General features: G+C 40.6%; 1 protein-coding gene across 5 annotated transcripts in view; it reads left to right on the forward strand.

Annotated features, from left to right (window-relative positions):
• LRCH2 (leucine rich repeats and calponin homology domain containing 2) overlaps positions 1-25615 on the forward strand; it is a 58343-nt gene extending 32728 nt beyond the window's left edge. The window contains exons 6-23 of one of the 5 annotated variants that reach the window (XR_014521733.1): positions 130-263; positions 2960-3047; positions 3861-3972; positions 5480-5577; positions 5702-5769; positions 6070-6174; positions 6791-6868; positions 7969-8037; positions 8974-9022; positions 11093-11209; positions 13361-13405; positions 14565-14615; positions 15194-15251; positions 16191-16300; positions 16466-16603; positions 17228-17305; positions 18259-18695; positions 18963-25615. Coding sequence is in view for 4 of the 5 variants with exons in the window: in XM_083486369.1 (XP_083342495.1) it covers positions 130-263; positions 2960-3047; positions 3861-3972; positions 5480-5577; positions 5702-5769; positions 6070-6174; positions 6791-6868; positions 7969-8037; positions 8974-9022; positions 11093-11209; positions 13361-13405; positions 14565-14615; positions 15194-15251; positions 16191-16300; positions 16466-16603; positions 17228-17305; positions 18259-18378 (1518 nt within the window). In the remaining variant the exon portion in view is untranslated. Of the gene's footprint in view, positions 1-129; positions 264-2959; positions 3048-3860; positions 3973-5479; positions 5578-5701; positions 5770-6069; positions 6175-6790; positions 6869-7968; positions 8038-8973; positions 9023-11092; positions 11210-13360; positions 13406-14564; positions 14616-15193; positions 15252-16190; positions 16301-16465; positions 16604-17227; positions 17306-18258 lie in introns of all 5 variants that reach the window. The other 4 variants (XM_083486369.1, XM_083486370.1, XM_083486371.1 and 1 more) reach the window with 4 other exon arrangements.
• Positions 25616-26872: the final 1257 nt, after the last annotated feature.

A 26872-nucleotide genomic window follows, 5' to 3' on the forward strand; every position in this document is an offset into this window, starting at 1 on the left:
ATGTGCTGTGCTGTGTTATGCATACTGTATGGGGGGAGGATTGGAGGTAATCAATAAAAACGGTGCTAAGGTTTCTGTAAATGCTCCCATCTGACTAAATGAATGCTTTCCCCATCTGCTTCTTAACAGATATGTTTAAAGGGCAAAGTACACATATTTAAATTCCTCAGCATTCAGGCATGCCTCAGAATAGATAAAAAGCCGGATTCCTTGGATCTTCCATCCTTGGGTAAAAGAATACCTTCCCAGCCGCTCACGGACAGGTAAACTTGCATTCCCCTTTTCAGAATGTGTAAAATGAGCATTTATCAAACTTGAAGGAGAAATGCTCTGAGTTTGCTTTATTGCAATAATTTCAGTACTTCTGAAATAAAAGTTGTTGTAGCCTTTAGGATGCTATCTTTCCCATTACTATTTTTGTGCAGATTCTTTCCCATCTCAGTAGGGTGTGTTCTCACAGTGAATTTGTTCTCTGAGTAATCTAAGCATTATAGCAATTAACTGTTGAATTAAATTGTTTCCACTTGTGCAGAATCTTCCATAAAGAATGCCATATATTTAAAGGTATTTTCAGCTCATCCCTCATGATTAAAAACAAAAGTTCCAATATTCTCCTCAAAGCTGTACCAAAGGAGGGGCAGGGAGCAAGGAATTACTCATGAAAAGTGTTGCATTTCCTGTGGCTACACAGGTCTATATGTAATGTGAAAGTTGCTTTCTTCTACTTGTACTAGAAATTGATCAGTTTTACTGAAAGGGAAGTCTGCCACCTACTGTCAAACAATTACATCATTTTCCTGGAGTGGAAAATCCTTCTCAGTTAATGTCAGAAGTACAACATAGTTTTTCAAGTCTAAACTCACATAACTTTCAGAACATATTTCCATAAGTTCACTTATCGTTGGCTATAAATTAATAATGTTTATTATTTTGCTTCTGTTCATTTTTTTCTCCTGTATTTGTGGGTTCCGAATGATCCGGTCTTGTTTCTGGAGCACTACCGACACATTACAGGATATTTGACACATTACAGGATATTTTCTTTTTGTTATTTTATGAACTTTATTAAGAACACTGCTTGTGTTCAGTGTCCTTTTTTTCCTACCAGTGAGTCAGTGCATTGATTAGATATTGGCACAAATGTGAAACATTTCTCCTACAAACTATCGTAGATTCCGGCATATTAGGCGACTGGGCATATAAGATGACCCCCCAAGTTGGTAGCTGCCAATTTGGGGGGGTCGTTTTATATGCCCAGTCGCCTAATATGCCGGTTGACTTATACGCCCAGTCTTATACACGGCAGCTTCACTGGGCAGCGGCAGTGGTCGGCGGACTCCGCGCCAGAAGGAAGCTGCCTGGTGAAGCTGCCCAGCGAAGCTAAGCTGGCTTCGCTGGGCGGCTTCCTCCCAGTGTGGAGCGGAGCCCGCCTCTCGCTGCTACTGCCAAGCTAAGCTGCCGCAGCTACCGCCGCCACACCAGTAGGTGGTGGGCTCCACGCTGGGAGAAGCCGCCCAGCAAAGCTGGCTTAGCATCACTGGGCAGCTTTGCCGTGCAGCTTCATCCCAGCGCGGAGCCCACTGCTGCTGCCCAGTGAACCCATACCCAGCGTATAAGATGACCCCTGACTTTTTAGAGGTTTAAAAGTTGTCTTGTACGCCGGAATCTAAGGTAATAAGCACATTTGCATAATTACCATTGGCACCTGAAATTGCCTCTAGACAACTAGAACTTTCTCCAGACTTGCATCTGGTTTACTGGGGCAGCATTAGCATTATTAAATAGAGGTCCTAGTGAGCATTTCATGTGTTAGCCCAGCCTTTCGTAACCTGATGCCCTCCAGATATTTTGGATGACAACTCCCATCAGGCCGAGTCAGCATGGGAGTATCAAAACATCGGGGGCACACTGAGTTGGCAGAAGCTGTTCTTGCCAGCAGGGAAAAAGCCTGTAGGCCTGTCTTTCAAAGGCAGTTCCCACCTCACAAGCAGAGACCTGATCCTTTCTTGCCAGTTGTGAATGTTCTGAAAATATTCAGTAACTAACAAATGTATACATAATCATTCTCCATAGACAGGATGAGCTGTTAAAGGATGAGCAGTTTTCCTCTGTTGTGTTGCATTCCATTCAACATATATTCTGGTTTCTTTTTCTTTTGTTTTTGTATGTTGACTTTGTAAAATTAAGCTTGGAATTGTTACAGGAGCCGTTTGCCCCAGTCTTTTCTCTAACTGTGCATATGTGTACTAGTTCAGATCGCAGTACAAAAAATAACCTTTATGTGATTGCAGAAACACATTAGGGTACCTTTTCCTGCTAAGCTCAATCCCTTGTCCATCTTTCTATAATAAATAAAAATTTCAATAATCCTAGGAAGATGACTTCTGCACATGTTTACTAACCTCTCTTCCTAACATGAACTATTTATATAGTACCATTTATGTATATGGAGGTTTATGAAGAAGAGATATAGAAGATTCTTCTTCCAAAGGGATTCTAATATGAAATAAACACAAGGAAACAGCAGAGAAAGGGGTGGGAATGTAGGGAATAAGTGATGCATGTATTTGGTTACAGTAAAATAAGGAGTAGGTGGGGCAATGAGTATTTTCTGGGGTCAGTGTTGTGATTTGGTATGGAAAACTCTGGGGTTAAAGCACAGGACTCATAACCACAAATAACAGGGAGAAGTGGCCATCCATCCTGCCTGACACAGCTCTAGTGTTGACATTTTGCAGGATTATCAGACAATATAGTCAGTCCCTTTTGACTTTTTATGATCTGTGATTGTCCAATTGCATCTCAGTGGGACACACCTTTTTAATACCAAGAACCTCTGTAAATAATCCACCTTCAAAAGAGCATCTTGCTCTACAAGAAGTGGCTCTTCATCACTCAGAGAACCAGAACCTGCGTCTTAGTATTTGTCACAATTAAGGTACTTGTTCTTTTATTACAGTATGGAAGATTTTTATCCAAATAAAAACCACGGCCCAGACTCTGGCATTGGCAGCGATAATGGGGATAAAAGGTTATCCACAACAGAAGTAAGCCTGTCCTTTCTAAACTACTCAAAGGAAAGAGGTAGCAGGGGCAGCGGGTTTCTCTAACATCTCTTCTGACTGCTTTCCATTGTCTCAGAATTCTTAGTTTGGCTAAATCTCCATCCATTTGATTTCAATAAACTCCAGTTTAAAAATGACTGTAAAGTACAATAAGATAGCTTGCCTGCTTTGTTATATACTTTATCCTTAACAGCAGTGTTTTGAAGCATTACCCATGCCAGCACTGCACCCCATAGTCACCTTTGACTGGACTTAACCGTCCAGGCGACGTTTACCTTACCATCCAGTAAACAATCCCTCAACATTAAATCTGTATCTTACCAGCTTCATGGTGGTAAAATGAAATAACCCTGAAGGATTCCTCTCTCTCTCTCTCTTTTTTTTTTTTGTCTTGAGCAAACAGAACTTGAACTTGTGTACTTTTGACATTCATTGAGCTGGGATAGCTCTGTTAGTAGAGCACGAGATTCTTAATCTCAGGGTCATGGTCAAAAGATGCTTTGCAGGGGTTTGGACTACATGACCCTCATGGTCCTTTCCAATTCTACAATTTTATGATTCTAGGTCATTTTAAGTAGCTCGTTTAAAACTTGACATCTGTTGGATACCTCATTAAATGGAAAATATGTCTTCTCCTGTCTCAGTGAGTAGGAAATGCTCTACATACAGGCCTGCCCTCCAGCAGTGTGCCACAGTGGCCTCTGCTACCAGTGGTGGGAAGCTGATTTTCTGATTCAAAGTTTATCAGAACAACAAGTGGAATATGCAGGTTATGCTCTTAACTGCTCTTTTCAGCCATCCGATGATGACACAATCAGCCTTCACTCTCAGGTATCGGAATCGACAAGGGAGCAGACACTCAGAAACGACAATCAGTTACTAGGAAATAAACCTGAACTGCATAAAGGTGAGTTCCAATTTCTGGTTCTCAGGAATGTCTTCTTTGTACTCACAGTTCTTCTGCTTTTGTTGTAACACTGCATTACTGATTACAGGCCTCAAAGAACATTGGGCACATGTACTTCCCCTTCTCTTTCTCTACCTCAGTCATGAGGAGACAATTGATAGCATACCGATTTACACTAACTGGAAAGCCTTGTCAGTTTAAATTATGGTGGTTTGAAAGAAGCCTGGATAATCAGCTATGGTTTAACAAATTTATTGTTTCAATAAATTGTTGTTTAAGCTGAGGGTGGGGAACTTATCCTCCATCTGATAGCCACTTTTCCTTATGAGTAATCTTCAGGTGGCAGTGGTGGCACTTGCCAGTGGTGGGAATGGCCAGAGGCAAAATGGGTCAAGCAATAGATATGCACTGTAGGGTACTCTCTAGCCACATTTAAAAGCTAGAGGTTTCTGCATGCCTCCATCTTCCATCCAGGCAAGCAAGGGGCATTCTCATAGTTCAAGGACCCATTGAAGCCAGAAAGAAAGCATTTGAGGATGTTGTAGAGCAGTGTTGAAGGGCAGATAAAGAGCCCTGGGAGGGCCACATTTGACCACCCTCTGGCCTGAAGTTCCCCAACAGTGTTTTACACTAACAGTTTCCCTTGTGAAACTGTTTAAAAATAAGCAAGTGCTTTCAACCTCCTTGCAGTGGCTCTCTCTGACCTTGCAAGGGTTTGGCCTTGAGGATTAGCCCTTTGTTATGAGAACCACAAGTTTGACAGCCATAGGACGACACATGAAAGAATGGAATGTGTCCTTCCTGAAGCCTTATGCATTTTTGATGAAATAAATAAGATCACCCCACTCTTTTAAAGGAGAGAATAAAAATAGAAAATCAAAACCTTTGTTAAATTGCCTTCTTATTGCTGCACATCTACCAATCGCCCAGAGAGAGAAAACATTGTCCGAAATTAACACCTCATTATGGTGAATTAATATATGGAAAATTGCATTACATGAAAACCGGTATACTTGTTTTTTTAAAAAAGAAAAGATAACCACTTTTGTCTTAGTTTGGTGTGATTTTATTGAATATATAAAAACAGAAAATTTACATCTCTCTTTTCCACAAGTCCCTCAAGAAATCTGGGATAAGTAACATCTAATTGGTTGACAAATTTCCTTCATGGAATATAGGGCCTTTTATTTTTTGTACTCCTTGTGCCTCTGATGGTTTCAGTTACAGATTTATGTTTCTGTATTTTGTAAGTCATGTGCACCACACTTCCTCTCTTCCTTATAATGGTACTTTCCACTTACTTGTCTCTGTTTTATAATAAATATATAGATAACCAGCTTTATCATATTTTCCTGTGAATGTAATATGCCATGCCAGCCTTGGTTTGGTTTAGTTTTTATATGTTCGTCTCAGGGAGTTCTGTTTTGTTATTTGGGCTATACATCTATCTGTATAAAATAAATCTCCCTCCCCCCCCCCCTGTTTTGTCATCATCCCTGATGACCAGACCCAGAAGTGTGTGATTACCTTGACCCCAGCTCAGAGGATGTGGCTTCCTGTGACCAAGGAGATGTGCAAACTGGGCCATCGATCTCGTATATTAAGGTAGCATCTTAAAGAATAACTTGGATATTAGCATCCTGCTTTACATATTGTGAAGTTCAGTAATGTGACCCCTGCACACTTTCTTTTCTCTCCTTTCCCCCCCCCCCCCCCGTGTGCATGTTAGGAACGAGCAAAGCAGACTGAAAAGTCTCAGAAAACAGAAGAAAATGAAAACTGGGGAGATGAGAAGAGGTATTTTCCCTAGCAGTACTAACTGGGCATTCTAACTAGTATTGATGATTATGATGATTTATTGCCTGCCCTTCATCTTAAGGTCCCAGAGCAAATTATAACAATAAAAACCCAACTTCAGTATTAAAACACAATACTGCACAATATTAAAACCAGGTTAAAACAACTTAAAATTATACAAATCAGGTGGGTACTAAAAAATATCTAGAATGGGAAATATGAATAGCTGTTGGAGGAGGGAATCTTAGGTTTTTCCTGCTGTTTCTGATTTAAAACAGAAATGTTTGTGGTGTTTTTTAGGGTTCAGAAGGATCAGGTATTGGCAGAGGAAGATGATGAACTGAAGGAAGTGACCGACCTAAGGAAAATAGCTGCCCAGCTGCTGCAACAAGAACAGAAGAACAGGTATTTAGCCTTTGGATCACAATAGTAGGTGAACTCTATATGCAAGTCCCCTGGCTGCATTTTGTGTTAAAGGCTTGTGGAGTTTTAAAATTTGGCAAATGACACAGAAGCTTAACCAAGAAATCAATCAAACTCTGGTCCTGCTTCCTAGACACATCTGGTTGCCCACTGAGAACAGGGTGGACTCAAAAGGCATTTGGCCTAATCCAGCAACCAGACTCTTCTAATATTCAGATATTTGAGATTTAGTGTTGATAAACATGAACAAACTTTATTGCTTCTCTGCAGCTAACATTTGAGTGCAATCTGTCCACTTTAAAACTGGTAAGTGCAAAACTGTGAATGATTGAAATGAACTGAATTTAGCAATCTGACTGAGCGTAAACTAAGATTACTCAAAATTCTCTGATTCTTACCTTGTCAAAAAGAAAAAAGGGGAAAAAAGAGTAACACAAAGCTCAACCATTAAGCATTTTGTCTTTTAAACCCTGTTAAAGCTCTACCTCCTTACTACTTTCTGCTCACTATACTAATGACGTCCCTGTCCTCTCCTGTCAACCTTTACTCCTTCCTTCTTCTATCTTTGGGTTTTGATGTACATGAAATACGAATTCAGACGGAGACCATTAAGCTATAGAACTTCATTCAGTGAAAAGCTCTTCCAGAGGACAAGGGTCGCAGGACGCGCATCAAGGTATTTTGTTTTTATGGCACATGAATTTCAGCTGACAACACAAGGGACAAACAGACAATTCCTGCATTGCAGGGGCTTGGACTAGATGACCCCTTGGGTCCCTTCCAATTCTATGATTCTATGAAAACATTTTTTGGTGTGCTGCTAAAGATGCGAAGACTTAAAGGAGTAAGAATCCTTACCCCAAACTGGGGAGCTATAGCATAGGGCAGGATACAGATCAGAGCTGGAGTGGGCTCTAAAAGTACCAGCTCCATCAATAGAATTGCTTGATTATCGTTATTTGCTTGTGTTTTTTAAAAAATAATAATTGTGCTGCCCTTTATCAGAATCAATTTCAGAGCATTTCGTATGCAACAGTTTAAAAATAGAGGCAAGAATTGTATTATTCCATTATGACTCACATAAAAACAAAATTCAAAGCATATTGGAAGTTTAATAATACAAATACTTTTTGAGGATGGAAGTGATGAAACTTTACACAGGGGAGCGATTTTTAAAGGTGTTGTTCTTTTCTTCATGGGGCAACTTATATTTTTGGTTATGGGTAGTGTGCCTGCAAGTCTTTCCAATGGTTAGAAGTCTGACTGTGGAAATGCTTCTGCCTGTGTCCAATATTCAGGCATGCTCTGTACATCTGACTCAGAAATAAATGGGGGTGCTCTGGGTCTCACTAGATCAAGAGCGTGGCTATTGTACCTCTCTTCAAATAACTTCTCTGTGATGAAATACTACATTTCTTTTCTCAGCTTTTTTCTATCATGTTTCCTTTTCTGAATCTTTCTTCCCCATTGTCAGTGTTTCATCTAGTCAAATATTCAGTCACCAGTCAGACTGAATGTTTCTCAGTGATTCTCATAGTCACCTTCTTTGATCATGTAACCCAAAAACAACAGGCTTCAAATTAGTTAAGAACAATAAAAATGGTGTTAAAGTAACATATTTTTCGTCTGACTATTAGCATGTAGAGATATCTGGACTCTAAACTTTTGCTCAAATTCTCAGAGCTGGACTGTAAATATTCAAATGCATTTTAAACTACACAATTTCAGCATGAAATTTTTGTGGTTTCAAGTGCACATTTGTGTGTTTGATTTTAGACTTCTGAATCACTCCACGTCAGCAAGTACAAGAAACAGACCAAAACAGACCATGGAATCAGAAAAAAGGTATCAATTGTGCTTTTCTTAGTAGTAAAATACTTTGGGTGAACCCTGTGGTGGTGGTGGTGGTGGGGATGGTTGAATAAAGGCTGCTTGAGAAGTGCCTAATTCTTTCTCAAAAGTTCCACATTACCTTCAGATAGCAGAAATTGATTCTAGAATATATCACTGTGCAAGGGTGCTCTTCATAACTGTTGGTTTTGAGGTGTTTCAGAATTAAACAGCCTACAAAGCTTTACATAGATTTCAAGAGTGTTTTAAGGGCAAAGATAAAGGCACAAGTGTGCTTTAAAAAATGGATCTTTGAAATGCACGCAGACAGCTTTCCCTAGATACCATGTTGATTTATTGCGCAGCACTGTTTGCTGTAGTCAGTGTTAACAGTTGTAAATTCCTGATCTCTTAATGTATTTAAACAACTGTCCAGAAAGCCTTTTTTAAAACTTCTGAGTACTTGAGAAAACAATTTGTTCTGGTGTTAAGTTTTCAAAGATATGTAGCAGAGCTGATTAATCATTAAAATTAACACTTCAGTATTGTGACAAGAATACACTTCCACAAGATAGACGTCCAAAAAACAAGTCATGATATGAAACAACGCTCTTTAAATTCTTTCTTCCAGAGTATGTTACCTGAATTCCTTAATGGAGACTCTCATTGAGTATAGTTATTATAAGATTTCTCAGCTGTGAACAGTAAGAACATGGTGATTTTCTAGATTGGTTTATTCCTTAGTAAACAAGCTTTCTGAGTGTGATTACCCACATCTACATAGCCCATAAGGAGGATTTCCTTCCCTCCCCTTTTAAAAATATATGTCTAGGTCATTTGATACAAGACTCTTTTTTGCTGATATGTATATAATTGTAAGTTGCTTGACTTGGCTCAGTGTAAAAGATGAAAAAATCCATTCTAACAAACTATGTGTGTGTTTTCATTTAGCCTTTCAGCAGATGAAGCAAATTCTCCATCATCCCCATACAGTTGGCAGGTAATGCAGAGATACATAAGCATCCAAAATACTGTCTGCGCAGCTGTGATAGTTTTGCTCCTACTTTCTTGACTGGCTTGATTTCATTGCCATGGTCATGTAGGGTGATAAACTAGCCAAATGTACTATACAGACTCTGGAGGGTAGTTGACAGTCCTAGCCATTGGCACAAATGTAACAAAAATAGAATACAAAAAGATTGTTTTCTCCCAGAAGTGCTGATCTTTAAATTATTGCACTTTTAAACTGCTTTCTCCAGGTGCAAGTCTTTTGATAAACTGCCTTGACAAATGTATCAGGCCATTTCTCCCCATTAATTGAGAACTTTCTCTTCCATGGTGTAGTGAAACAGACACATGAGGAATTGCTGCTATTATTATTATTATTATTACCATCACCATTATCAACCCACACTTTACCTTAAGGTCCCTGGGCAGGAGGTGATGATGATAATAATAATAATAATAATAATAATAATAATAATAATAATAATAATAATAATAATATATTTGTACCCTGTCCATGTGACTGGGTTGCCCCAGCCATTCTGGGTGGCTTCCAGCATATACACTAGTAGCCAAAATTGTGTCAAAACAAGATGACACCTGATTGGGACTCTAAACACTCCTTTTTCTGGTTATTTGGCTATAAATTTTAATAGAATACAGGGTAAAGAAGTGTGACTTCAGCATTCCTCAGAAACTGTATAATGAAGGTGTCAGACACACCTCTGCTGAGAAGGAGCTCTGCAGTTTAGGGGACATCACAGATAATGCCCTTTCCTGGGCCTACCCAAGCCTCTGAGGGCATAGGAACTATCAAGAGGTCCCCTTTTGCTGATCTTGGCACCCAGGAGAGTGTGGGGAAGGAAGCAGTCTTTCAGATGCTTGAGGCATGAGTCATACGCATGAATGGCTTGCTTATTCCAGAAACATGGAAGTTCATAACTACATGCGGCAACCTAGTTGGCATTATTTAGCCATGAGGAGATAGAAAGCTCCTCACAAATGTGTTCAGCTAAACACAATTTAGCATAATCCCCATAGCATAATGTGGTTAATCTTATGACCATTTATCACTTATCAGCCTTCTGGCTAAGATCAGGTGTAGCGGTTTATTGAAACAAGCCAGCTTCATGAACCAGGATTTGAAACTGGCTTGTTTGAGTATCCCACAGTTTAATCACAGTTTGTCCATATTCAGATATAATGCTAAACTCTGGTTAATTAAAAATGGAAGCAGAATGGCCACATCAAAAGAGTTGATAGGTAATGGAATATGTTAACCTCAGGGTCACTCAGGTTCATTCATGTAATACAAAATTTTAGTATAAAGCATAGTTTAGTGCTGTGCCTGGAGGTAGCTGTGTGCATCAGTCTTTGGGTATTTTTCACTACATTCTCTTGTATGTCCTGTACCCAACTGCAAGGCTACTTAAATGGAAACATAATGACAATAATTTAGACTAAATGGGAAAATTAGTGGCCACTGTAATATTTTAATAGTCATTTTCTTACTCTGCCCTTCTACTTTCCTCTCAGTAACTTTTTACACACGGTAAACAAAAAAGTTGGTACCAAATGTAATTCAGTTTCTTGACTGGAAGTAGGAACATCTTCATTGTTCTGATCAGCAAGTTTACAATGCCCTAAGTAAGAAGTAATGAGGGGTGAATCTAGCTGTGCAGCCAGTAAACTCTTCTCTGATTTTCAGAGCTCTTTGTTTAGGACAGGAGTGGGGATCCTCGAGATCAGGGACCAAATGTGACCCTCCAAGCCTGTGTAGGAACCTCTGACTTTTGCATGACTGACCTGTAGCCTATTATGCATCTGTTGCCCCAAACCCTACTGGCACTTAGCCACTTGAAGGCAGCCCATGAAAAAATGTGACCTTTGACTGTGAAAAAGGTTCCACATCCCTGGTTTGGGGAGCCCCTACTTATTTTTTCATTGGGGGTGGTTCCAGCAGACCACTCTGAGGACCAGGATATACATAATTTCTTCTGAACTTCTTGCTGGAAGGTCAGAGTGGAATTTCTTGTCTTACAAAGCTACTTATTTCTCCCATCAGTCACTGGAGGATCGGAAGGACCACCCAGATGAGCAACACTGGCCGGACATGCAGCCAGTTATCTGGCAAAATGAGGAGAGGAGGCGGAGCAAGCAAATCAGAAAGGAATATTTCAAGGTATGTTGTTCCTTTATGGTGGCAAATTTGATGGTTAATCTGATTAGCGGCCTGAGTATCTCTACAAAAATTAAGATTTAGTATATAAAAAAAGGAAAGCCTAGGTTAAGGTATCACCCTGGCCATACCTTTTGGCAAGGGACAACTGAAATAGAATTCCCCCCCTCAACAGCATGTTGTTGTTGAATGACAGCTCAAGGTGTCAAATACTAGTTGGTTTTGTGCATTATTTCATGTTGCATGTTTAGTCTGTGAGGCTTGCTTTACCGTGAACTAGTGTTTTCCTAGCTTTTCTGTTTTAAGTCAGTAAGCATTTGGAGGATATACAAGGAAAATATCTGTTGTGTCTAGCTGTACTTGCAGATTGAGGTCAAAAGCCTAGATCCACTGAGACCCTTGATTTCCTTACTGAATAAAATGAAAATAAAGAGCAATTTTGCATGGTTGTCGCAGGAAGTGCTGAAAAGCACTTTATGTAGCTAAGTGCTGTGTGATTGACATTACTTTGTACAAATTGAGTATGCTGGAAGAAAATCCATTCAGTGAACAAAAATTTGCTGTTTGTACTAACCTGCAACCACATCCATGTCTATGTCTTTAATTATTTCCATTACAAAATGAGGCATAGCAATGACATTAGCTGTTGGAGCAATGCCTTACCTTTTATACTGGACTAGGTATTTTAGAATGTCTGCTTAACCATACTCTTCAGCTGTATTCCCATATTGGTACGAGACTCCAAGCACCTGACTTTCTTCCAGGCTATCTAAAAATAAATAAAATTTATACTGATGGCAGGATGGGGAAAATTACTTCTGCTGTTAAGATTTCCCAAATCTTTCAACTTGCTGGCATTTCCCTTTGACTTTGTGTTGAACTCTAGAACCAGAAACACAGCTTAAATTTGAAAGTAAGAGTTCACCACCAGAGGGCACTGCCTGCTTTCTGAGGATAGAAGACTTTCCCTTGGAACCCAGTGGGCATAACTGAGGTTTCTGTGCGAAGCTTCAAGTTGGATTGAAATATAGAATGTCTTCCATTATGAAGTTGACTTTGTCAGATGTTTCACTCATGACGCTTAAAAATTCTGGGATGTACAATAAGACAAGCGCAATACAGTGTCACACTTCAAAGCAAACTATATTTTTTTAAATCGGTATTTGATTGCTATTTGCGGTTAAAATGGTCACATAGCCGCTTCAGAATTCTCCCCCTCCCCAATCCATACAGCTTCGAAGTTAGGTTCTAAAAAGGGGGCTGTGACCACCATGACAAGGCCTTACAGGCCACCACCGCTTTTGCCACTGCTGCAAGGCCTTGCAGGCTGCCACTGCTTCTGCCCCTCCCCAAACATTGTTGATTCTGCCATCCTCAGGCTGCTGCCGCTTGTGTCTCCTAGCAGGCCTGCTGGCAGTTTGACAGTCTCAGATTATTTGTATTCACTATGACTCATTGCTGTTGTCCTGAATACCACCATTTGGTAACCAAGCCCAAAACCAAAAGTCCTGTTGGGATGCATTTTGGCTTTCCTGCTGTTGAAAGTCACCATGAGGTGATTGATAATATCATCAGTTATCAGTTTAAGACCTTTAAGTAGTAGCAGTTTCCATTTATATATCATGATGTTGATATATCACAATATTGAAAATATTAGGGATAATGGGAGTTGTAGTCCAGCAACACCTGGAAGACCACAAGTTCCCCACCACACCCTTAAACAGTTTTGTTCCGGAAATAGTAATTTTACAGAAAGGCAGTTGCTAAACTAGCTTCCTCAAAATCCAGTTCTGAGTACATTGTGGAGAAGAAACACATACCATGCTGTGGCTTTTTGTTAAAGACATTTGCAATATGGAAGGAAGTAAAATATATGTCCTTCAGCTTCTTTTTGCTTAGAACATGCAATATGTTTTGTTGTACTTGAAGATTTAAGCTGGGGATCATTAACCCGTGGGCAGGATTCAGCCCACTCAAACACAAGCATTGTCAGTTGCCACCCTAAAACGCCCATGAGACTTTTGACATTGTGGACAGCATGAACTGTGGCCACAGGTCCAGAAGGCAGCAGCACAGCTAAGGAGTGGATTCTGGCAACATAACATAAATGATATGCTATAAACAGCTGTTTAAAACAAACTGTTTGCCTTTCAGTATAAGTCTTCCCGGAAGAGTTCAAGTGGCAATGAAAATGATGAGGTGAGTTAGCACTGTGATAAGAAGCCAACTACATAAGGAATTGGAACTTGTGCTGATCCAGTTGGCTGTAATATCAGCAGAAACCTTACTTTAGGCTCATGTACAAAACTTCTAAACCTCTGCTTGTAAAGATGGAGTTCACCCTGTCCAGAGTAGGGTAGGGTCCAGTGTAGGGATGCTTTGTTTCCATGGTGTCTGTCAACATGAGCTTCCAAAGTGTTGAGGCTCAGTTCCTTGAACTTCGCATGGAGTTTAGGGTCTCCCCCACTTTTTTCCCTTATTGCTTCTCTCATTGTCACTGCCATCTCCACTAAGTGATTAACAGTGGCAGTGCATGCTGGTAATGTTAATTTTTTTAGGTGCTGCTCTGTATTAGGCGGCAAATGGGGTAAGGTGCACACTTTTCATTTCTAGAAGTTTTTATTTGAATCAGCTTTGTTGTTTTGAAAGAGGGGGCATTCTGGAATGCAGGGACCAGCGGGATCTTTGGTTTTCTCAAAACCTTGATTTAGAAAAAAAAAATCTGTGACAAAGTGGTTTTAAAAAGGGGTAAAAAGGAGAGGAAAGCAAGGCAACCAAACACATGCGCTGCAGGAATTGTTTTGCTTCGGGTCTTTGACTGAAATGTTAACTCAAATTGGGCAAAATGTGATGAAATGGGAAAATGTGATGAACCCGGTCATTGCCTGAATGCAAAAGTGTCCAGGTCATAGTTTCTACTTAGAAGTTCACTGGCAGAATTCCTAGTGCAGCTGAATCGCGCGCGCGTGTGTGTGAGTGTGTCCCCCAACTCCCCTCTGTCTTTATACTGTTGAAGCTTCCCAAATAACACCTAGTTTTTAATCACTTAAGAAGTTTTTTCACCAGATATGCTGTGTTCTTCAACTTAAGGTGGTTGGTGGAGGCCTCAGGGGCAAACTCCAGTGGGAATTTAGAAAGATTAAGAAACCAGATATCAGAAACTTCCCAAATCCTTCATTGTGAAACTGCTGAGCAGCCATGTCTTAGTTGTTGCTGTTATTTTGGTGTGCATACACATGTTTAATCATACATCTATGTGTAAGAATACTTGTATATCATACATGTTCATAATCATGCAATTTTTTATTTAAAAACATATCTTTCATTTTATAATTCCATCTTTTTGGTTTCTTTTTAGCAAGACAGTGATAATACTAATGTGTCCCCACAGTCTCCTGTGTCATCTGAGGTACAAGTGTGTTTGTGTCAGTGTGTTTTTCACTACCTGTTAACACCGCTGCATGGAACTCACATGAAATATGCTGTTCTTTGCTAAATTAGAGAATACTGTACAAAGACAGTTCTTTTGAAGAATTATCTGGAGTATATTATACAGTAGCTACAATGTATGTCAGAAAAACACAGAAAAGTAAGCTTCTAACTGCTTAAGGTATATCCCATTTTCATGACCAAAAAATAATAATTATTGAATGAATTATTGATGAATTCATGTTTTAAGTGTTGCTTGTGTTCCAAAGAAAAGATTCTCCTGTATAAGCCAAGTTCATTTCCTTGGGGCTTCCCCTGGCGACAGGCAATGTTTGTTACACATGTAGAGAAGAGAGAAAGGAGTGAGCAATCTTGGTGTAGCATCTCCCCGAATACAGTATTATAATTGAGCTAAATTTTAAAAAAAAATTAAAACATTTCCCCCTTTCAGTCAAGGAAGACTATGTACTTGCCACATGAAAACAATCTTCTGTGTGACTTTAGTTATGTTTTGGGGCCTTCTGACACCCCCCTTCTCCCCCCCCCCCCCACCTCTAGGATTATGAAAGGGCCGATGGCAATTCTCATGGTCCTTTTGGACTGAAGCCCAGATCAGGTAGGCACTATTCCACACATACTGAACATCTAAGGGATGCATAATAGGTTATTTTGGAGGTGGCAAAAGGATAGAATTGCTCTTATCAGTCTTGCTGTGGGTTTCTTAGAAGCTGGGATATATAATCCATATATTTTCACATATGCTGAAATTGCATGAGAAGTCCTTCACAAACTGCTGTAGGAGAATCAAATAGTCACAATAGAAGGTGATTTTTCAGCAGAGAATCATACAGAGGTGGTTAGGGAGGATGTGAATAGTCATATGCAGATTGAACAAAACTAGCAAAGGTTATTTGGTTGTATCTAGCTCAGTTGACCCATTAAAATTAGTGGCTGTGGCTTGATGTCCCTGAGTCTGCTTTTAAGCCTGACTTAGTTGGGCACCACCCTGAACCAAAGCAGACCCCCCACAATAAAAAAAATTATAGACTGGGACCTCTGGGTGAGTGGATGGGGGCGGGGCTAGATGTGAGTTGAGCCTTGGTGTTGCAGAGCCCTTGCTTTGCAATCTGCTCCTTCACTAGTAAAATGGCTCCCAGGCAGACATATTTCCAAGCCCCACTGTGAGATCTTGGAGAGCTATTTTTGAAGTAGCTAGTCCTGGGCCAGATTGAGTAATGATCTCTCTTGGGACAAAGTAGTTTATACGCTTGTTTGAGCCCAAGTCAGAATCCATTTACACAACTGGAATTGTATATGCTTCACCACACTGTCAGCAATATGCTTGATTTCTGTTGATTTGCATAAATCCAGAGTGTTCTTCATCCAGGTATCCAACAGAAAGCTATTTTCTGATTCAAGTCATCAAGTGGTACAGGAACGTTTTACTGAGATTAGTTTTAATATCAGTGGCTTTTTGTCTTGCTGGTAGTGACTCTTGTGAACAGTGCAGTTAAGGAAACAAAACCTCCTCAGATTTTCCTCATTCCATTTGCAGCTTTTGGCCGCTCTCGCCAGGACTACAGTGCCGCAGACCCCGGATTCACAATGAGGAGGAAAATGGAGCACTTAAGGGAAGAGAGAGAACAAATAAAGCAGCTGCGCAATGTAATTTTATTCTGTCTGAAATGAATTCCTTGGTTTGCAGAGTTAACATTCATGTCATTTGAATGTGTTTAGTTAAATAATACACATAGAAAATATGAAACCTGTCTTCTTTTAAAGTGGCCTTGAAATGAGCATTATCCTTATAGTACTCTCTTATTTTCCTAGAATCTAGAGTCGCGATTGAAGGTCAGTTTGCCAGATGACATTGGAGCAGCATTAATGGATGGGGTGGTTCTGTGCCATTTAGCCAATCATATAAGACCTCGATCTGTTGCCAGTATTCATGTCCCATCACCAGCTGTGGTGAGTAAACCATCTATTCTCAAAACAGACATGGCCATTCCCTTTTTTTACATCCCTTCACAATGCATTTATGTAAGCCTCCTTATAACCTTGTGCATTAAGATCAGTTGCTTTAAGTGATAATTTAAGACAGATGTTTTCAACCTTTTTGAGTCCATGGTTCCCTTGACCAACTACATTCTTTTTGTGGCTCCCCTGTCGGGCTCAGGAGCCCAGTTACACCACTCCTTGCCTGCAGAGCTGGCAGCCCTCCGAGCAGCCACTGCTGCCGTCCCTGGTCTCTGAGTCGGTGCCCCCCCCCCCCCCGCCCCAAAGAGAGGTGCCTCCCAGAGTTTGCCTGCAGAGCTTATAGCCAGGGCTGCTGCAGTAAAAAGCTGTGCAAGCCTTTGGTAGGCAGAGACGTGAGAGGGCATCAGAGAAGGGAGGAAAGGAAAGAGGGACAGAGACCAGTGTTGCCCACAGCACCCCTGACCATCATTCAAGGTACTCCAGGGTGCTGCTGCACACTGGTTGAAGACCACAGTTTTAAGTGATCAGAGCTTCTGCTATTGTATATTTGTAATGTAAAGCTTCAAGTTCTTTGCAAAAATATGAATAATGACAGCTGTATCTCCCTCTTAACAGCCTAAACTCAGTATGGCAAAGTGCCGAAGAAATGTTGAAAACTTCCTTGATGCTTGCAAAAAACTAGGTGTCCCACAGGTAAAAATGCTGAAATGATTTTCTGATTGACCAACCAGATCAGCTTAGCTTTTGCTAGATCTTTTGGGAAAGGGATGTTGTCATCCCTTTTCCAAAATCTGCCTTCCCAGGACTCTGACCAGTGGTCCATATAGCTCAGTACTTACTTTACTGATTGGCAATGGCTCTCCAGGATTTCACACTGAAGTCTTTCCAACCCTATCTGGAAATGCCAGGGGGTGAACCTGGGCCACTGGTCATTTTGCCTGAGACTGATAGGAATTGGGAGTCCAGTATCATTTGGAGGGCCACAGGTTTCCCCATCTCACTTGAGCAAACCTCAGCAATAGTGTGGCTTTATAGATTTGGGGGTGGTGACCTGTTCAAATGATGAAGAATTTGCTGTTGATTAGGATAAGCTGGGAAAACTTATTAATAAAACAGACTCATGCAAGATAGATTAGTCCTATGTTCCTCAAACGTGGGTCTCAGCTGTTGTTAGACTACAACTCCCATCATCCCTGACCACTGGTCCTGCAAGCTAGGGATGATGGCAGTTGTAGTTCAACAACTGCTGGGGGCAGGCCTTTCTTCAAAGTATGAACAATTGTGGGAGGGAGAGGCAGTGGCGTAGCGTGGGTTGCCAGCACCCGGGGCAAGGCAAGTAATTTGCACCCCCTAACCCGTGGATTTGCGCCCTATAACCCTAACCCCCAGATGTTGCGCCCGGTGCGGCCGGCCCCCCCTGCACCCCCACGCTACGCCACTGGGGAGAGGAGGAATATCTTTAACTTGTTCCAGTAGGAGGAAGGGCTGGAAGGGAAGCCTCCATGGGCTGTAACTGGGTGTGGACCAGAGGTTCCCAATCCCTGAGGAAGTAGGACATTTGAGTAAATTGCTATTCTGGAAAGTTAGGATGTCTGTGTGGGCATTAACAGCAACAAACCATACTGAAAAGTCATTTTCTTTCCTAGGAAAGACTTTGCCTGCCCCATCACATTTTGGAAGAAAGGGGCCTTGTGAAAGTTGGAGTTACTGTTCAAGCTCTTCTTGAAATACCTTCATCTAAAGCATCACAGCTTTCCTGCCTGTAACAGGACACTCAGAGAACCAACTTGTTGCCATGATGTGTGTTGATGTGGATTGATTCCAGTTCATCTTCCTTCAGAGGAACACCCTAAGCCATCAGAAGTGATTGCAGGCCAGGTGAAACTCGAAAAATTAGAATATTGTGGAAAAGTTCATTTGTTTCAGTAATTCAACTTAAAAGGTGAAACTAATATATGAGATAGACTCATGACATGCAAAGTGAGATATGTCAAGCCTTTATTTGTTATAATTGTGGTGATCATGGTGTGTAGCTGATGAAAACCCCAAATTAACAATATCAGAAATTAAATATTGTGAAAAGGTGCAGTAGCTATTAAATCTATAGCACCTGCAATGGGTTCCTGAGCCTTTAAATGGTCTCTCAGTCTGGTTCAGTAGGAAGCACAATCATGGGGAAGGCTGCTGACCTGACAGTTGTGCAGAAAGCCATCATTGAGACTCTCCATAAGGAGGGAAAGCCTCAAAAGGCAATTGCAGAAGAAATTGGATGTTCCCAAAGTGGTGTATTGAAGCACATTAATGGAAAGTTATGTGGAAGGGAAAAGTGTGAAAGAAAAAGGTGCACAAGCAGCAGGGATGACCGCAGCCTGGAGAGGATTGTCAGGAAAAGACCATTCAAACGTGTTGGGGACTTTCACAAGGGGTGGACTGAGGCTGGAGTTAGTGCATCAAGAGCCACCACACACAGACGGATCCTGGAGATGGGCTTCAAATGTCGTATTCCTCTTGTCAAGCCGCTCCTGAACAAGAAACAACGTCAGAAGCGTCTTACCTGGGCTAAAGAAAAAAAGAACTGGTCTGTTGCTCAGTGGTCCCAAGCCCTCTTTTCTGATGAGAACAACTTTTGCATCTCATATGTAAACCAAGGACCCAGAGTCTGGAGGAATGGGGAGGCACACAATGCCAGATGCTTGAAGTCCAGTGTGAAGTTTCCACAGTCTGTGTTGATTTGGGTAGCCATGTCATCAGTTGGTGTTGGTCCACTGTGCTTCATTAAGTCCAGGGTCAACACAACCGTCTACCAGGAGATTTTGGAGCACTTCGTGCTTCCTTCCACAGACGAGCTTTATGGAGATACTGACTTCATTTTCCAGCAGGTCTTGGCACCTGCCCACACTGCCAAAAGTACCAAAACCTGGTACAGTGCCCATGGGATTACTGTTCTTGATTGGCCAGCAAACTTGCCTGACCTGAACCCCATAGAGAATCTATGGGGCATTGCCAAGAGAAAGATGAGAGGCATGAGACCGAGCAATGCAGAAGAGCTGAAGGCTGCTATTGAAGCTTCCTGGTCTTCCATAACACCTCAGCAGTGCCACAGGCTGATAGCATCCATGCCACGCCGCAGTGAGGCAGTAATTGATGCAAAAGGGGCCCAAACCAAGTACTGAGTACATATGCATGCTTCTACTTCTCAGAGGTCCAATATTGCTCTATTTGCAATCCTTGTTTTGCTGATTTCATTAAATATTCTAATTTTCTGAGATTGTTAATTTGGGGTTTTCAACAGCTGTATGCCATAATCATCACAATTATAACAAATAAAGGCTTGACATTATCTCGCTTTGCATGTCATGAGTCTATCTCATATATTAGTTTCACCTTTTAAGTTGAATTACTGAAATAAATGAACTTTTCCACGATATTCTAATTTTTTGAGTTTCACCTGTAGACCGCGCCTTACTTTAAACATATGTTTATGTTAAACTGACAGTTTTCCAGTATGGTAAAGAATTGTACTGCTTGCTTGCTTAATCCAGGGCCATAAGGGATTTTGAGTTTATCAAAATCTCTTTTTCAACGTAGTACACATTCTGAGTTCTCTTATTAATATTTCATTATTTCTTTTTCCTATTTTATGCTACACTGTGTTAGGCTGTCTCCTAGGTTTGCTGCACACGTTTTATAATGAACAAGAAACATAGAGCTTTGGAGATTTTTATATGGCAAAGAGTCCCAACCTGTTGCTGGTTCTTTGTCATGGATGCATTTTGAAAAATGTGCAATGCTGTCTTGCATATATTATGGTTTTAGTGTGTACATTATGGGGCCACGCTAAAAATATAATATGCATAGCAGCTCTTAATCACATTTTCATTAAAAGAAGTCTAAAATTATTTTATGTACATTTTTTTCAACAACAACAAAAGAATCACTGCAGCATGGTGTGAGAAATCTGGATGATAAATCATGTGATGCATTTTTTTCCAGTTTCCAGAAGATTGTGTCCCTAATTTCTTGCACTTCTTGCTGTTGTACCATCTCCCGTATTTTAGTTGGGCGGATGATGATGATGTTGATATTGATGATATTGATGATGATGATGGCAGAATAAGATACAGTATAAAGGACAAGTTTTATGTGGGTTTTTCAGTATTCTAGGTTGGTGCCAAAATATTTTTTTTCAGTTGTACTGTAGATTGTTTACATGTGAAGTGCCTGTGATAACTCTTTTACTAGTCTTAAACTTCTTTGCAATTTCTTTGTGTCTCAATAGATGCAATGTGTATTTTTGAATATTAGGTTTTTGTAAGATTGGTAACGTAAAGTTTAAAGGACTAACATCTGAGTGTTGGATGTTCTTCAGTTTGCACAGTTTGAATTTATTAGGCTTGGTTTTCTAAAGAAAAAAATTGTAAATATGCTTTTATTTATCCTATTTAATTTGATACTTAATCATTTTTTCAATGTATTGTTGGACAATGGATGCCACTTTCTTTAAATTATTTTCATTGTCTGACACTTAACAGTGACATATGGCGTGATTTAAATGGGAGTCGTACAGAAGCTTATGAGTTAAGGATGTTGAGGTAAAACTGCCAAATAAATAAATCTCAGGTTTATATTGTGACTTGTCAGGACTTTACATCTTGCTCCTGACTTCTGTTACTACGGAGTAGTGAAACTGAGCCCTAAAGAAGCTCTATTTTGCAATATTTACAAAAGCGTTGGGCAGCTGGCTGGTTCAGGGCATTGAGCTGTTCCCTCTGCACTGTGTGGTCAGTAATCCTAAAGCTGCAAATCAGGTTTGTTTGTTTGTTTGTTTGTTTGTTTGTTTGTTTGTTTGTTTGCTTGTGAAGGGCAAGGAGAGATTCCTGTTCCCCCATGTAATTTGCTGTTCTCCCTTTCCCTCTATTTCTGTTGTAACAAAAGTGTTGAGTTGGGGGAAAGAACAGCTGCTGGGCACAGGGTGAAAAGGAGGAAGGGGATTGCTACATCCTGGCAGCAGCAATGCATGGTCATGCATCATAAGGCAAGATTGTAGCTCCTCTTTTCCTGTACTCCCCCCTCCACTACCCCTTTGTACTAGAGCCACAGCTCATGCAGCAGGTCCATTATGACACCACACACCCCGGCTAGTAAGAGATTGCACCTCTTATAATCAGTCCATCTGTATCTCTACTCCCCATCGTTTTAGAAGCTATTCTGTGCCCTGTTTACAGGCCTTGGAGACAAATCCATCAGTGCCACAATGGGTGTTCCCGTAACTTTCCCCCTTTTGCTCTACAGTGTGATGAGAATGGTAGAAATGAGATAAATTACCATGTCTTTGAAATTAACCTTTCATTTAATTACTTCACTGTACAGTGGAAGAGTCCCAACCCATTGCTGGTTCTTTGTCATGTATGGATTTTTGCGTCGAGTTGTGGACATAATCCGTCCTGGAGGCACGTCCGCAACTCAAAGCGTTCACATCCAGAAGCACAGCGTTTGCGCACATGCACAGCACGATTTAGCACTTCTGCACATGCTCAAGCGGCAAAACCCAGAAGTAACTGTTCTGGTACTTCCGGGTTGCCACAGGACGCAACTTGAAAAGACATAACCTGAAGCAGACGCAACATGAGGTATGATTGTATACGTTTATTTAATTAAATGGAAAAAGCCAGACTCTTTTCTCATTTTTGAGCTTTGTGTCTGCAATTTTCAAATAAACTAAATTCTTCTTCCTTGTCCAAATGATAAAACATATTTCTTTGTTCTTAACTCTCCACTACCCAAGGAACTCTCTGTTGGATTGCTGTTGGCTGCAGTACCACATAATAGTTACTGGGTTTAGTGTGGGGCAAAAGGGGTACAGGGGGTCTTGAATGCTTTCACAACATACGTGCAAAGTGAACTTTGTGACTAGCTGCTTTTTCTTCCTCCCTTCAAGTGTGTGTTGTGAGCCTAAGGCAGGCCTTAGATGGCATCCTTGAGCCAAATAAAAAGCACACTAAACTGTTTCATAAAGCTTTTAAATAGAGCATGATTTGTTGTAGATTAGACCTTTCCTTTCACAGTTTTCCCCATAATTGTATTTTTAGTTAATGTTAGCTTTGAAAACCTTTTAAGGTTTAATTTCAGTCTGTTACAAGAAAGAAAAGATAAATATCATTTTTGTAGATTTTGTGAAATATAAAATCACCTTAGCACAGTTTAATAGAAAAAGCTGGTGTGATGTTGGGTGCAGTTGGATACAGAATGAGCTCAGACCTCAAGATTTTTAGGCATTCCACCATGCAGCACTCAAACACCACAATGTACAAAAGTGGATTCTGTTTTGAGATGTCACAGCTCACTCCTCCTCCTCCTCCTCCTCCTCCTCCTCCTCCTCCTCCTCCTCTCACTCTTATCCTTTCTCTTGTTCTTGAAAGTGTTTATTCTCTTTTGTTCTTCATTACAAATAAATAAAATCCAAGCCCTCGTCCTTCAGATGGTGATTTGTATACCCAGGCTGTAAGTCAAACAACTAGTGACATTCCTCTTGGTTTCAAAAATGGTTTGGTTTGAAGTGGGGGTAGGTGTGGGGGACGAGAGTTTCAGTCACTGTATTAATGTGGAGTTTTGGGTCCTAGCCTAGAATATTAACCCCCTTTTCATAAGCAAACCAAGCAGTACATCTAAGCCCATTACTTTTGTGGAGCTCTAATTTATCCAGGATTCTCATTTTGCTCATTTGCCAAAAATTGGCAAGCTGCAAAATTCTGCACGTTAAAGGTTCAGAGTGCACTGTGATCTAGATAATAAGATAATGGTAGGTGTGGCCATTATTATTTTTAAGAAGGACATTTTTACCATTTCTCCAATAAGAGCAAACCTCCTTGCTTCCAGCATGCACAATTGTGCACTTCTGAACACAAAAGGGAATGCTGTTTCTCACAGTTAAATCACCTCCATAATAGTATTAGTATCCTGCCTTGAAAAAGGTGTTGCAGGTTGGGAACCTTTGGTCCTTTGGATGCTGCTGAACAACAACTCCCATCATCTCTGTCCAGCACTATCAAGAGGCCCAAAGTTTTCTCATACCTGGTCTACAGAGTAAGCCATTGGAATATACAAAAACAGTGTTAAGAGACAGGTAGAGCATTTTCTACTACAGTGTTTCTCAAACTTGGGTCCCCAGTTGTTGTTGGACTACAATTCCCATCATCCCTGGCTTGCAGGACCAGTGGTTAGGGATGATGGGAGTTGTAGTTCAACAACACCTGGGGGGTTGAGAAACTGTTCTACTGCATACTTAAACCAGTGTCAAAGTAGTTTGATCTTTCCTCAAAGTAAGAATGTTAGCATTGGGAGGACACTAGGAATTGCTAAAATATCACTCCCTCCCCACTTGTCAATCTTGGGCCTGACTGACATAATTAGATTATGTCATTAAACTAGATTCATAGTATCTGTGAAGCCACTCCTAATTGGTGAACAATAAATTATTTATCAATGTCTGTTTTCTGATGCACCCACCAGCATTTAACACAGGTATACAGAAAACCTTCTGTAAAATATACTTGGTATTGTACATGGGGGTAGGAGCATTACATGCTCTGTAAGTTCCCCATCCCATTTGTTTTGCATTAAAATGCAATTAGCAGGTTTTATTGAAGTATATTAAAATAAATATTTGGTATGCCTATACCTATTTATTGTTCCTTCATTTGGAAAGTTCTTTTTGTAGGTGTTGAGATCTTTTATTAATTTTTAAATGATGAAATTTCACTCTAACATAAAGATGTTTTGTCTTCCAACAAGGACTAAAAATATGTGCAAAATCTATAGATATGTAAAACACACACACACACACACACACACACACACACACACACACACACGGGCTGCCAAAAGGACAAAATTGTAGTGTTTTAATTTAGGAGAGAGGTTGTACATTATTTTCTTTTGCTACTTTATAATTCACCAAGCACAGCAATTCTTACACGAACCTGTTTTTTCTGTTCATGGAACACAGGTTTAATCATTCTCCTGGGGCTGCCTTTTGCAGACAAATTAGTCTCTGTTTGATGCTTCCCAATAACTCATGTGTGCATAGAATACTTACTTTGTAATGTCCTGCGATCTCCAGGGATTCAGGCTCTGCTAATTTCTTGGCGTGGGTGGGTGTAAAAAATGAACTGTCACAAACCTACAAAAATTGGCGAGGTGAAGCAGCAACTGGATTTGCTGAGATCCATTTCATACACGACATTCTCCATATGAATGTGTTCCTGTTCAAACCAAATTCTCAGTGTGGTGGCACTTTTAAACTACAAACCACTGAGTTCATTTGTGTTACTGAAACCCATGCAGTGTTGTAGGAAGAATGGCAGACTTACTGCACTGTGCTGCTACCACGGTGTAAGATGTGAGTGTTACACATTCTGCAAAAGAGACTGGGGTGCTGGGCTGTGATGGGATTAATGGGAAGAAGTGCAAACTCTTGCGTACTCTGTAGAACTAAGACAAAATAATGGGACGAGGTTGGTTGGGGGGGCGAGGTTGCTTATTTTTAAATATTGAATCTACTACTTGGTCAGTATTCATTTATTTTGTATCTTCCCTTCAACTTTAGCCAAATCAACATAGCTGCTTAAGTGTAAATGTGTGCAAAACTGAGTACAACTTCAGCAAAGTAGTGAGAAGCAGTCAGGGACTATACTTTTTTCCTCTGTGTGTGTATCTATATATTTCGATATCCATTTGGTGTTGCATTTTAATTTGCTTTGTGTTCATGTTCTGTAAGATGCTTCACCGCCCCATTCATCTTCTTGTACATGACTCTTCCAACACTTGCTTTTTTCCAGGACTACTTTATTGCTAGAGCTTCCAACAAGTGTATGTTCATTGAAAATAGTCCTGTTTTAGTTTTCTTCTGTAAATAGTTTTCTATTGGAATCAGCATGAAAAAGACCCACGTGTCCAAAACTGATGTACATAATCTATGTATAAAATGCAAACTCTTTCATAATCCTTGTGTTGTCAAATGTGTGTTTTGTTCTTCTATCATTAATGGTCAGCAGCTGCCTAGTAAGGAGCCTGACTTTTGACTGGTTGCATTTTCATTATGGCTGTGTGCTCTTGTGCAATTGTTTTTTCTATATAAAAATATAGTGGATAAGGTACGTGTTTGGGTGGCTTGAGTACTTATCAGTTTGGAAATAAAACTCCCTAAATAAAGGAGAAGTTTCACCACTTTGGGCATTACCTAAGTCTGCAAAAGGAGTACAGTAAGCCCATAGCTTACACACATGTAACTTGTGCACATTCAACTTCACGCACTTGGCAAACAAACAAATAAATGAGGGTGGAAAGGGGGCAGGCATCTGGGGAAAAGGACAGGCAGTCCCATCTGTCACTGAACCCATACTGGCATCACTCCCTCCCCCAATCCTTTGTCAGTTGGCAAGGCTAAAGGAATGGGGGGGCATCAAAAGACAATCCTTAAGTGACTCATTTTCAGGAGAGAATTTCACATTGGAAAGCCTTTTCATTTGCTGGAAGGGGCAGGGAGGCAGTCATAGCTATATCTGCTTCCCAGTCTGAGCTGCACTGAATTTTTCCACTGTTTCATTTAAGCAGCTCTTGCCTTCAAGCCCCTGAGACCAGAAGAAGAAGAACTTGCGAGCAGATGTTGAACCTTGCAGTGTTAAGTCTCTGTGCATGAGGGTGGATGAGCAGAGACATCTTTTCCCAAATAGCACAAAGTATCTTCGCTCACAAGCAGTACAGTTGGGAAGATGACCGCCAGGCAGTTAAACTCGCTCCTACCCAAATAATTTACTCATGTATTTCACCATTCTGCTCAAATGTTATTCAGGATAAAAGTGCAATTACACTTACTGATGCTGGGTGACAGTATAGTAGATTGATCAGGAGCATTCTAGGCTGCATCAATAGGAGTATAGCATCTAGATCAAGGGAAGTAATAGTGCCCCTGTATTCTGCTCTGGTCAGACCTCACCTGGAGTACTGTGTCCAGTTCTGGGCACCACAATTCAAGAAGGACACTGACAAACTGGAACGTGTCCAGAGGAGGGCAACCAAAATGGTCAAAGGCCTGGAAACGATGCCTTATGAGGAACAGCTAAGGGAGCTGGGCATGTTTAGCCTGGAGAAGAGGAGGTTAAGGGGTGATATGATAGCCATGTTCAAATATAGAAAAGGATGTCACATAGAGGAGGGAGAAAGGTTGTTTTCTGCTGCTCCAGAGAAGCGGACACGGAGCAA

This window comes from Podarcis liolepis (genome assembly GCF_965112155.1).
Source record: "Podarcis liolepis genome assembly, chromosome: Z".
NCBI classification, from domain to species: domain Eukaryota; kingdom Metazoa; phylum Chordata; class Lepidosauria; order Squamata; family Lacertidae; genus Podarcis; species Podarcis liolepis.